The 13,204-nt window shown below is 37.3% G+C and overlaps 1 protein-coding gene across 1 annotated transcript in view; it reads right to left on the bottom strand.

The window, feature by feature from the left end:
* The window catches only part of Alpk2 (alpha kinase 2), a 130,135-nt gene that overhangs the window by 23,249 nt on the left and 93,682 nt on the right, over window positions 1-13,204 (bottom strand). The window contains exons 8-9 of the mRNA XM_013157240.3: window positions 3,893-4,167; window positions 803-891 (exon numbers count right to left, since the gene is read on the bottom strand). Coding sequence (XP_013012694.2) covers window positions 803-891; window positions 3,893-4,167 — 364 coding nt within the window. The remainder of the gene's footprint in view (window positions 1-802; window positions 892-3,892; window positions 4,168-13,204) is intronic.

Here is a 13,204-nt window from a genome sequence, read left to right as displayed (position 1 = left end):
TGTGTGTGTGTGTGTGTGTGTGTGTGTGCACACGTGTGTAAGCACACTCCCTCTGTAGTGTGGAATCTTCTGAGTTAGATTTTCTGAACATGAAGTCTGGCCCCAATGTCCTTCTGCAACACCAACCCCTCCATATATTGTGATCATTCATCTGGTCACAAATCCTCCCTTTGTAAGGAAGGAAAAGTGGTTGTTTCAATAGAAAAAATGTCAGTATCTATCTTTAGGGCAGTGACCTCTTTCCTGTGGAAGCCCTTTAAGCTGTTACCTCCAACTTGCCTGGTTCCTTTACAAGTCCCTGGGTTATATTGTGCTTTTGTGTTTTTATTTAAGAGGATCCCCATAAGAGTCACCTCTGAAGGATCTCAGAGGTAGGAATTATGTTCCTGATCACTCCATCCACACTTCTCTACATACCACCATATTTTATTTTCATCACACAGATTGTATTGGGAGAGTCTCTTACTGTCCTATAATTATTGTTTAGACAATGTAATATCCATAAAAGTAGACACTTTTCTATTTAGCAAGCAGAGACAGTTATTGAATGAATTAATCCATTCATGACCCATCCATCCACATATACATTTATTCATAGAGTATTCATCAGGAAACTCTCTGTGTGTCTTTGGAGGACAAACAAAAACCAGACAGCAGCCAGGTGAGCCCTCATGCAGCTTACAGAGAAACTAAATAAAACACTCCACCTAGAGGCCCTTCTCACCCTGTCACTCGCCCAGCCCAGGTCTTTTATATTCCAACAAGTCAGACTTGGTAATACATGACAGACAGAAACACTTACTCTGGTACTTCTCCAAAGCCTTCCAGGGGCTGTACTTCAGCTGCATAGATCTTGGCATAGTGTCTGGCAGTATTTTGAACATAGCATTCCTATAGCACCCAAATATAAGAGAAAAGCAAGTGGTTAGAAGAATTCAGAGTATTGCCCAATAAGGCTATTTAGAAGATTATCCAATACAGATCAAGCCAAGCCAATGGATTCCCAGGGCCATTCCTTGGTTGAAGTCACAGAAGCAACAGTGTTTTCCTTTGCAGTAGTAAGGAATCAAACCCAGGGCCTTGTGCATGCTGGGCAAATACTCTACCACGGAGGTACACCTCCGGCTCCTAAAGCCACAATTATGGCAACCTAGAGTTGGCCAACTATGGAGGAGCTCTGAGATGTGAAGACTATCCGGGCCATCAAGCAGTCTGTGAGCTCAGATGTCCCTGGACTACAGATATTCCATGTTTAATGACTTGAGTTACATTCCTGTGACTAGTGGTTAAATTGATTGGTCACTAAGTGAGGAATTTTATATAGTTATGTACATTACAACATTCAGAACAAAGAAATGGTCAAAAGAAACTGCAACATCATGACTATTACTGGCATGACTCTTACAGGTAGCACTGTAATATATAATAGAATATAAAACTGAAGTACTGTACTATATAGTATAATAAGAAAAAATTAAAGTACTGTACTATAGAAAACGTCACCATAAAGCTGTACTGCTGCTTACATTAAGAATGCAGGTCACTGTACTGTTATATTGTTATGTCCTATTTTATCTCAATCTCTCCCTTATTCATTAAAAAATTATTTAGTTATTTCTTATGTTTGTTTTAATTAAGGGGAAAAATTTAAAAAATTAGCAGGATATATAATAGTAACTCTTTTTGATTTCCTATTAACTTGTTTTGAAGTCCTGTAATACTCCCACGATCTTGTTTTGACTGATTAGACTCTGTTCCATTCTGTATGATAGTATCAAGTTTGAGGGTATAGGCAACTACTTTGTAGGCAATAAGTTCACTAAGATGCCCATTCTGGTTTGACTATTGTCTCCTTTGGAAGTCCTGAAATGTTTACAATGCCTAAGTTTTATTGGTCTTGTTCTCTACCGTTTTGTCCAACTTTATAATATCTAATGAGATAGACAATTCTTTTTAAGGAAACAAGAGACAGCGTTGATAACCATTGTTGATAACCTTGTACTCTGTTCTATACCATGTGCTATGTCTATCCTTGGTTTTGACTGACAGCTTTGTTTTGCCATATTTGACTTTATTCTCTCCCCCCACCAAAAAAGTAATAAGAACTAAGGAGTAATAAAATCCAAAATGTGTAAATTTTGTTGTAAAAAAGAGAGGGGGAAAAAAAAAGAGCTCTAATGGATATAACAGCAAGTGTGTTTAGGGGTGTTAAATAGCTGACTATATTAATGTTTTTGGATCATTGAACACAGCTGTTTGCAGTCTCTCTGTTTGAATGTCCACTTTGTATTCTTTGATACTGTGATTTGAGCAACTATTTCTAAGATGATAATATGTAATCTATTAACAGGTGATTTCTTACTTTTTTTTTTTTTTTGTAGTTCTGTATTACGTGTACCCTTACACCGCTTTGTTTTGTTTTGTGTTTTTCTCTTTTTCCTCTTAAATAAAATTAAAAAAAAAAAAAAGAATGCAAGTCATGAATCCAAGGAGCAGATAATAAGTCCAAACAGCGTGCTTTGATCCTAAGTTCAAACAGTTGTTAAACAGGTAGGCATTAAACAAGGAATATCTGTGTACCGTTTCTACAACTAGCACGGAGCCCTCCTAGATTTCCTGTGAGGTCTCTCACTTTGGTTCCATTTCAAAGACAAATTGAATAGAAAATAACAAACAACTTTGCAAAGGTACTTAGTTTACAGAAAGTTCTTGCTGTATGGGGCCTTTCTGTGTGGGAATATAGATTCCAAGAGACTTTTTGTTTTGTTTTGTTTTTGTTTTTTGAGGCAAGATCTAGGCTGACCTTGAGTTCATTAGATAGCCCAGGCTGGCCTCAAACTCACAGCAATTCTCCTGCCTCTGCCTCCCAAGTGCTAAGCTTACAGCTGTGTGCCACCACACCTGGCTTCAAGAGATTATTTTTATGACTGGATCTCATCTGAGATGGAAAGTAGACTTGGTGACAGAAAAGAGAGGGGTAGGTTTAGAGAACAATGGAATGTAATGAAGTCTAATCCTTCCTCGGAGAAAAGGGGCTGCTCTTATCAGCACATGGTCCCACTTGACGTCCCCATGCCTGGCAGAATCAGGGACTTAGTGCCTGATGGTACCCCAGAGATTCACTTAAGTTCAACCTACTAATTTTATAGATAAAAATTAGAAAAGGGCACGTAGTTTGCAAATTAGACTCTCCTGGCAGCTAAACCAGTGCTAGAATCAACCATGTGATCAGGAGGAAGGGGAGACGGAGAAAAATAAAATCTTTTTCCTCTCTTCCTCTCTCTTCTTGTCCCCTCCCAACATCTCCTCTCCCCTCTGTCTTCATATTCTGTGATTAAGTAAGAGAGGTGAGAACTTAGCTAGAGACTGGGGTCAATCGCTCATCATGTTTTAAGAGTACTGTTAAACTAAAATGAGAAAAACAGGAAACAGATCCGTGCTGACCCTTCTGAGTATACTCACTGCACTGTCCCCTCTGTAAATATCAAAGAAAACACTCAACAATTTAGTGCTGATTTTATCTGTTATTGGTGATCCTGGCAGATCCTGGCATCCTAAGATCTGTCACTTAGAACCTTTATCATCCTACATCTAAGTAGCTTCAAACCCTAGGGCATTTCTTCAGATTTCCCAAGGAGAGAAATGAGCACACCCCATGTTCAAACTGCTGAGGTGTCTCCAAGGCTTTGGCTGAGTTACAACAGGTTGGCATGAGGCCAACAAATGAATCTTGAGGACTTAAAAGTGACTCCCAGAATTCAGCCTGAACCCACACCCCAAATGAAGAAAATCAGCCTTTTGGAGACACATCCCTTTCAACCCGAGTCTGATCTGTACTTCATATTACTGTGGGTGACACACCCACAGTATGCCTTGGAGCAGACAGACCCACCTGGGCTGCAAGCTTGTAGTTCCTTTGGATGAGCTCATCATTATTTCTGGTCCCATAGGCTACAGCATTGTGCACCTTGAGCACACAGGCGTGGCCGGGCTGGAAGACGGGTGTGAGGCCCCGCATCACTGTGCTGCGAAAGGCCTTGCGGTGTACGCCTTCCCCAAAGTGCAGCTCCTCTGTGGCAATCTGGCCACGCAGGTGGCCCCCAAAGTAGCTGTCATTGAGGAAGTCCTCTCTGAAGATGAGCTGGCTGAATTCAATCTCTTCGCATCCTAAAACATAGTACAGCCACGGTTGAACAGAATATTTCTCAGTCCTGATCCTTGGTGCACTGGTGTCCTCATGTAAGGACAAGGTCAAAACTGACCTGCAGAACTAACAGGGAGAAACTTAACACCCAGCAAATACACAGCAGAAGAAATGGGCCAGGGAAGTAATGAGAGAAGAGCAGACTAAAGTCCTAGTAGGTCTCTCACAAGCAGGATCAGGCGAAAACTGATCAGAATATCAGAGAAAAACTGTGGACACTGGGAAAAAATATTAGACCTGAAAAATAAGAGCAAAACCATGCAGAATAACTAGGAGCAAGGGGGAGGATGGGTAAAATACAGACAAAAGACCACAGAACTGATCTGATAATGTCTTTTTTTTTTGGTATCAGGGATTGAACTCACAAGCTTACACTTGCCAAACAGGCTCTTATACCAATGAGCCAAACCCCTGGACCTATAACATCATTTTCTCTGTGTGTGCAACTCTCTATACTAAAAACAATTTAGTTGCATATTTTTCATAGGTGAATATTGTTCCAATTTTACTTTTTAAAAAACTAATTCTAGAGAAGTTTGGCTGGTCCAGAGGGGAGGCTACGTAAAGTAATACAGTAGCTCAGGCCACAGCAGCTTGACTGATCTGGAGAGGAGGGGCCGGCATATGCTGTACCTGTCTGCAACTCACTAGCACACTGCAGTGGGAAGGGTCATCTAGCCAGCGTGCTTCAGAAGAATTGCTAACAACAAAGAAAGAAACTGGGGCCTCCTGGAAGAAGCAAAAAGATGGGAAGAGGAAGCAACAACAAAAAGTCCCCAGGTCCCAATCCTGAGAACATTGACCCAGGACAGGTAAATACAAAGGAGAATGAGAACAGCAAACATGCAATATCAGACACAGCGCCAGTGGACATAAAGAGATATATTCGGGACCTCATAGATGAGTTCAAAACTGAAATATTTAGTCAAATAAAGCAAGATATAAGAAGATTAATAAAAAGAAATACTAAGCACCCCTAAGTAGACACAGACAGAAGAAGAGAGGAACTCAAAGGAGAGAACCATTTGGTGAAGAATATAGAAAAAATATAGAATACATAAAGCAGATTCAAAGAGATCACCAGTAAATTAAAAACTCTATGGACTATAGTATATGAAGTTATATTAAAATATTTCAAGGAAAAAGACAGACACTATGGTAACTACTATTAAATCGGGTTATTTGGTGGTGAAGCACTAGGTTGCTGAAACTGTCATGCTTTGACCTGTATTGTTATGTTGTTATGTCCTCTTTTATCTCAATCTCTCCCTTATTCATTAAAAAATTATTTAATTATTTTTTATGTTTTTTTTAATTAAGGGAAAAAATTTAAAAAATTAGCAGGATATATTATAGTAACTTTTTTTGACTTCCTATTAACTTGTTTTGAAGTCCTATAATACTCCCACTATCTTGTTTTGACTGATTAGACTCTGTTCCATTCTGTATGATAGTATCAAGTTTGGGGGTACAGGCAACTACTTTGAAGGCAAATAAGATTCACTAAGATGCCCATTCTGGTTTGACTATTATCTCCTTTGGAAGTCCTATAATGTTTACAATGTTCAAGTTTTATTGGTCTTGTTCTCTATTGTTTTGTTCAACTTTATAATACCTAATGAGATAGACAATTCTTTTTAAGGAAACAAGAGACATTATGGTAACCATTGTTGATAACCTTGTACTCTGTTCTTACATCATGTACTATGTCTATCCTTGGTTTTGACTGACAGCTTTGTTTTGCCATATTTGACTTTATTCTCTTCCAAAAAAAAAGTAATAAGAACTAAGGAGTAATAAAACCCAAAATGTGTAAATTTTGTTGTTAAAAAAAAGAGGGAAAAAAGTGCTCTAAAGGATACAACTGCAAGTGTGTTTAGGGGTGTTAAATATTAATGTTTTTTGTTGGATCATTGAACACAACTGTTTGCAGTCTCTCTGTTTGAATGTTCACTTTGTATGCTTTGATACTGTGACTTGAGCAACTATCTCTAAGACGATAATGTGTAATCTATTAACTGGTGATTTCTTACTGGTTTGTTTTTATTTTTGTTTTGTTTTGTTTTGTTTTGTTTTGTTTTGTTTTGTTTTTTGTAGTTCTGTATTACTTTTACCCTTACACCGCTTTGTTTTGTTTTGTTTTTTCTTTTTTTCCTTTTAAATAAAATTTAAAAAAACTCTATGGAAAGATGGCAAATATGCTTGAAAGAAACTAAGGATAGATTATCCAAATTGGAGGACAATTTTGCAGTATGGGAGTATGAAAGGGAAAACTTTTTAAAAATAACAAAGAAACAAGCAGTAACAATGCAAAGGCTAGAATATGACAAGAGGATCTACAACTTGAGAATAAAGAATGTGAATGAAGAAGCAGGGGTACAAACAAAGAAACTACAAAGGTTATTCACAGAAATAGTTAAGGAAAACTTCCCAAACATAGGAAAAGGAAATGATATTCTGATACATGAGGCATACAGAATTCCAGCCACTTACAACCAAAACAGCTACACCCAGGCATATAATAATCAAGATCCCAGAAATTCAATATAAGAACAGAATATTAAAAAGCTGTTAGAGACAAGAAACAGATAACCTACAGAGGAAGGCCCATCAGAATAATGGCAGACTTCTTGACACAAACCATCAAGTCCAGAAGATCCTGGAGTGAAATATTCTAAGTCCTGAAAGAAAATAACCTCCAGCCCAGATTGGTATACCCTGCTAAACCGTCTCTAGAAATTAATGGATAAACAAGATGCTTCCAAGACAAAGAGGAACTTGGGAAATTTGCAACCATCAATTCAACTCTATAGAGAATACTGCAGGGCATTCTAGAGAGAGAGAAAAGTACTAGGATTCCAGGAACAGTGGCAGAGAGGCCTCAATGAATGGAGCAGAAAACAGAATGAAGAAGATAAGCAGATAACTGCTGGCAAAAAAAGAGCATAACAGAAATGAGGCAGAGAAGATTTTATTCAAAACTGATAATGATTGATAATATCAAGTCTGAGAGTATAGATCAACTACACTAAGGATGACAAGACTTAACAATACACATTCTGGTTTGATAACTGCCAGTTTTTGAAGTTCTATACTGTATACAAAGTTGTGTTTTTATTAATGTTATGTACTGATATATTCAATTATACTATGTCTGATGATATAGCCAATTCTATTGGAGATAACAAGAGACAACACAGGAACTATGGTAGAATGATTTGTACAATGGTCTTATATGTTTATTTCGTTTCATGCATTTATAGGAATAGGTTTTGTTTTGTCTTACTTTGTTTTGTTTCTCCCTCTTATATAGAAAGGGTAGAAATACATGTTAAGGCTCATGCATGTGTAGAACCTATGAACAGTTTATGAGAACTGATCTTATGACAAATGATGAAATGAACAGATACTTTGAAGGAAAAAGAGACACTAAAGTACCCAGTGCTGATCCTGGAGGGTCATAATGTGAAACCCAGCAATAGTACTATTCTTTGTTCAGAGTGATATTAGCCTGCTTGGGTTTATTCAATGTCAACATAATTGAAGATATGGATAACTGCATGTATGTTTAAGTGTATTGGATTGGTAACCATATTTCTAAGTTTTTGTTGGATAGTTGAACAGAACTGGTTGCAATTACACTGTTTGAATCCCTACTTTATAAGCTCCACTTTAGTATCTTGAATAAGTATTTGTAAGAAGACAATCTGTAATCATCAACTAGAGATTTCTTACTGTTGATATTTTTCTTTGAAATTATGTATTATTTCTGCCCATTTTCTGTTTTGTTTAGTCTTTCTTTAAAGAAAACTAAAAAAAAAAAGACACTACAGTACCCAGTGCTGATCATGGAGTGTCATGATGTGAAATCCAGCAATACTATTATTCTTTGTTCAGAATTATTTTAACCTGCTTTAGTTTGTTTAATTTAAGCATAAGTGAAGATACAGATAACTGCACGTATCTTTAAGTATATAGGATTGCCAACCATGTTACTACATTTTTGTTGGATAGTTGAACAGAACTGTTTGCAGTCTCGCTGTCTGAATTCCCACTTTACATGTTCCATTTTTGTATCTTGAACAACTATTTGTAAGAGGACAATATGTAAACATCTACTAGTGGTTTCTTACTGTTTATTTTTTTCTCTGAACATATTATTTCTACCTATTTTCTGTTTTGTTGTCTTTCTTTAAATAAAATTTAAAAAACATTAATTCTACAAGTACATTTTAGATATACATGATGATAACATTTATCATTTAGAATTTGTATCTGCACATCTATATATATATATATATATATATATATATATATATATATATACAGTTTTTCTGTGTGCCTGTGGTGCTCAGGATCATACCCAGGGTCTTGTGCATGCAAGAAAAGAACTCTACTACTGAACTATATCTTCTTGATATATCTTGATTCTTTTTTTCCCCCATCCTCTCTTCCTTATTTGTAAAAACTTTGTTTCCGTCTTTTCATTCTATTCCCTTCTTTCTTTTCCCTTCCTTCCTGCCCCCCCCTCCAAGATCTTATTCTTGTTTGAACATTTTTTTCCTATTTCCAAATTTCTATTATATATTTTGGTACTTAGTTACCTTTTGGCTTCTCACACCACAGAAACCAGGAAATATTTGAATATATATGATTTATTTTATTTAAGAGTATGGTCTCAAGTGCATCCATTTACCTAGAAATGTCTCAGGTCTATCCTTCTTTTTGTTAGAGTAGTACTTCATTGTATAAAAAGAAATCTTTATCCATTCACCAGTTGATGAATATTTGGGCTGTTTCCAAGATTATAGCTATTACAAATCATGCCGCTATAAACATGGGTGTGCATACATCACTGCAGTAAGATGCTTTCAATTTTGGGTGAAAGATATCAAAAAGGGGAATAGCTGGATCAAGAAGTGGAACCTCTAGCTTTAGGTTTTAACCATGCTGATTTCTATAGTGATGGACCCATTTATATTCCTATCCACAGTGGAGAAAGATTCTTATCCCTATAACCTCACCAGCACTTGTTATGGGTTGATTTCTTGATAAAGTCATTCTTTCTGGAGTAAGAGGGAATCCTCAGCATTGTTTTAATTTGTATCTCTCAAATCACCAATGATGTTGAACTTTTTTCATATATTTATTTGTGGTTTCTATTTCTTCATCTGAGAAGAAACTTCAGATGCCCATTTTTGGAGTGGGTCTTTAAATTGAGGGGTCTGATTTTTTTTTTAGTTCTTTTTATATTCTAGATATTAGTCCTTTGACATGCAGGGCCAGGCTAGACCCAGGCACCTCCCACAACCCCCACTGTCCCAGCAGACCACCTCAAGGGACCCAAGAACTTCAGCCAGAGATGTGGATGGGCCGGGCCAGAACCAGGCCTCTCCCATGTTCCCTAGTCCTGGCCACCCACCTCAGGACCTAGGAACTCCAGCCCACCACGCACACCCCTACAGTCCCACTGCTGCCATCGGGGACCCCGTCCCCACCTCCTGGACATAGTATTGCTATTGATCTTCGACTCCCCTACTGCCCCAGGAACCTTGGACTGCAGTGGAGTAACCATGCAGTAGTAGAGAGGGGAGATTTCATAACCGCTCATCCAAACAGAAGAATTCAGCAGGCTTCTATCAGTGAGGTGAGTTTGCCCCTAAAATAGGAATAGAGATGCCACCTTCAGTGGGTAAACAGGAGCAACAGCAAAGCCTCCTCCAGAAGTAGGCCATTGGCAAGCTTGGCAAGTGAGTGGGTGAGTCCTTCCTTCACACAGAGAATATCAGGTAGGTTGAGGAGGGTGTCAGTAAGGCCTCCCTCTACCTGAAGAAAATTAAGGGGGCTTGTGGGACACCCAGAGACACAGTAGAGTCCCAGATGAGACAAACACTATAAACAGGGAGATCTGGTAACTCTGAACAACCTGAAGACATAATAACAGCAGGAACTAGGGGTTGATTGCCATCAGTACTCCTAGGCTTGTCAGCCTAGTATAAGACTTGCCCAACAGGCTCTGCAATGGGAAGTCAGGTGATTGGCCCATCTCTTCATTGTGGGACCAGTCAATTGGACAAACATCAATCTTACAGTAGGAACCCAAGATACACATTACCAACAGTTGGCACTGTGGGATCACAGACCAAATATTAACCTGAAAGGGGAAAATGGCAATTCAAAAAAGCAAAATGCAACCTCAAACATCTAGTCCATCAGGAGCAAGTACAGGAGATATTGAAATAGAGAACTTTAAAGGTAATGCACCAGAAATCTCTGAAAAGATAGCAAGTGAAATAAAAAACAACTCCATGAGGCCATAGAGGAAATCAAATTATAAGTAATCTCTCATGTAAAGACAGAAATAACAACCTGGGTAAAGGAGTTGCTCAGTATAGCTAAAGAAGAAATAGATAAAAAAAAAAAAAAGTACAGGAGCATGGGAAACTAATTGAAACCTTGAAAGAACAATATATAAAACAAGCAGAATTCATGAAACAAACTCAAAGAGACATCCAAGGAACAAAAATTCTATTGAAAGCTGGAAAAACCATTTAAATGAAGCTGAGGATAGAATTTTGGACCTTGAAGACAAGATTACAATTAGTGACCAGGGAAGGATAGAACTTTTAAAAATAACAAAGCAGCATGAAATGACAATCCAGAAGCTTCAAGATGATGCCAAGAGAAACAATATAATACTAATACGCATCAGTGAAGATGCAGGGGTCAATGCAAATGACATAACTAAGCTATTCACAGAAGTAATAGCAGAAAATTTCCCAAACATGGGGGAAAATCTGATATGCAGATAAGTGAGGCATATAGAATGCCAAACAATCACAACCAACATAAATCTACACCCAGACATATAATAATTAAGATCCCAGACATGCAGCATATTAATAGAATACTAAAAGCTGTTAGAGAAAAGTCATAACTCACCTATCAAGGAAAGCCCATTAGAATCACAGCAGACTTTGCAGCACAAACCCTCAAGTCAAGATGAGCTTGGAGTGAGATATTTTAATCCCTGAAAGAAAACAACTTTCAACCCAGACTGATGTACCCAGAAAAGCTTTCAAATTTAATAGAGAAACAAGATATTTCTATGACAAAGAAGAACTAAAATTCATATCCAAAAACCAACCCTAGAAAGAGTATAGAAAGACCTACTAGGTAGAAATAAAAATGACCACAATCTCCAGATCAACAACAGAAAGCAACCACCAGGTAGGACAAGCAGTTAAACAGGGGAAAAGCAGAAAGCAAACAACTGGAACATAACATGGCAAAGTCAAGCCAGTACATATTTGTTATATCCATAAATGTAAATGGCTTAATTCACCTATCATAAGAAATAGGTTGACAGAATGTATCAAGAAAGATGATCCCACAATATGCTGTATACAAGAAACACATCTGACCCAAAAGGAAACTCATAGATTAAAAGTCAAAGGTTGAAAAACAGTATTCCATGCAACAAGAACCCAGAAAAAAGCAGGGTTAGCTATTCTATTTGGAGAAAACGTGAACTTCAAACCTAAAATGTATAAAAGAGATAAAGAAGGTCACTACATACTCATTAGTGGAAAAATTCAAGAGGAAGAACTAACAATTATAATATACATACACCAAACACAGGAGCAGCCAACTATATAAGACAAATACTATTGGACATGAAAAATCAAATACACAAGAACACAATTATAACAGGGGATCTTAATACCCCATTGTCACAAAGAGATAGATCAACTAGACAAAAAGTGGGCAAATGAATAATAGAACTGAATCATACCTGTGAGCAAATGGACTTAGTAGATGTTTACAGAGTGTTCCACCCAACCACATCAGAATACACATTCTTCTCAGCTGCACATGGGACATTCTCCAAAATAAACCATATATTACCCCATAAAACATTCTTAAGTAAATGCAAAGATATTGAAATTATCCCATGTGTAATATCTGACCGTAGCACACCAAAATTGGAAATTAATAGCAAAAGAAATTGCAAAACCTGTGTAAACACATGGAACTTAAATAACAACCTTCTGAACAACCAGTGGACTACAGATGAAATTAAAGAAGAAATAAAGCAATACCTACAATTCAATGAAAATGGAGAAACAACATACTCTAATGTGTGGGATGCAATGAAAGTGGTCTTAAGAGGGAAATACATAGCAATAAATTGTCATACCAGGAAAACAGAACGAGCACAAATAAACAACTTAATGCTTCATCTCAAGCTTCTAGAAAAAGAGGAGCAAGTTAAACCCAAAGCTCATAGAAGAGAGGAAATGGTAAAGATCAGAGCAGAAATCAATGCAATTAAAACTTAAAAAACAATATAAAGAATTAACAAATCAAAAAGCTGTTTTTTTGAGAGAATAAACAAAATTGACAAACCTCTAGCTAACCTTATCAAGAAAAAGAATTCTATCTGAGTCCTCTACTGATTAATGACTGCCCATCGAGCGAGGGCAGTTTTTCTCATGTGGCCCACTAATTTTGAATTGCTAGTCTTTATGAGAAACACCCTCTCAGATATACCTAAAAATAATGCTTTACCAGCTTTCAAGTGACCCTTAATTCGGTCAATTTTGCAACTAAAAATTAGTCATCACAAATGGTTTATATACCAGTCATCTTTTTTGAAAAAATAATTTCATTGAAAATAGTATTAATGGTATGAAATAAAACTGAAAAAATTAAATTCTTCATTACTGTTTCTCTAAATTAAATGGCATTGGAAAATACCTAAAGAGAACTACTGACATCACTTTCTGGTAGCCAAGAAACCACATCATGAGCAAAGATCATCTAGAGAGTAATCAATGGCTTCTTTGAAAAAATATGTTGAACAAAGCCATGTGGGGCCCAGGAAGAGAGATGTCAGTGCCTTGTGAGAATCAGCCATGCTGGGACTGGGAGGACCCCACCAAAAAGCCAACTAGCCAGCCTTTCTGGTAAGCTGTGAAAGCCACGCAGGGCTCAGGA

Source organism: Cavia porcellus, unplaced genomic scaffold, assembly GCF_034190915.1.
Source record: "Cavia porcellus strain 051 isolate PalLab524CR breed Dunkin Hartley unplaced genomic scaffold, mCavPor4.1 scaffold_20, whole genome shotgun sequence".
Taxonomy (NCBI): Eukaryota; Metazoa; Chordata; class Mammalia; order Rodentia; family Caviidae; genus Cavia; species Cavia porcellus.
Note: the sequence above shows the minus strand (reverse complement) of the source record. Positions and strands in the feature narration are given on the sequence as shown.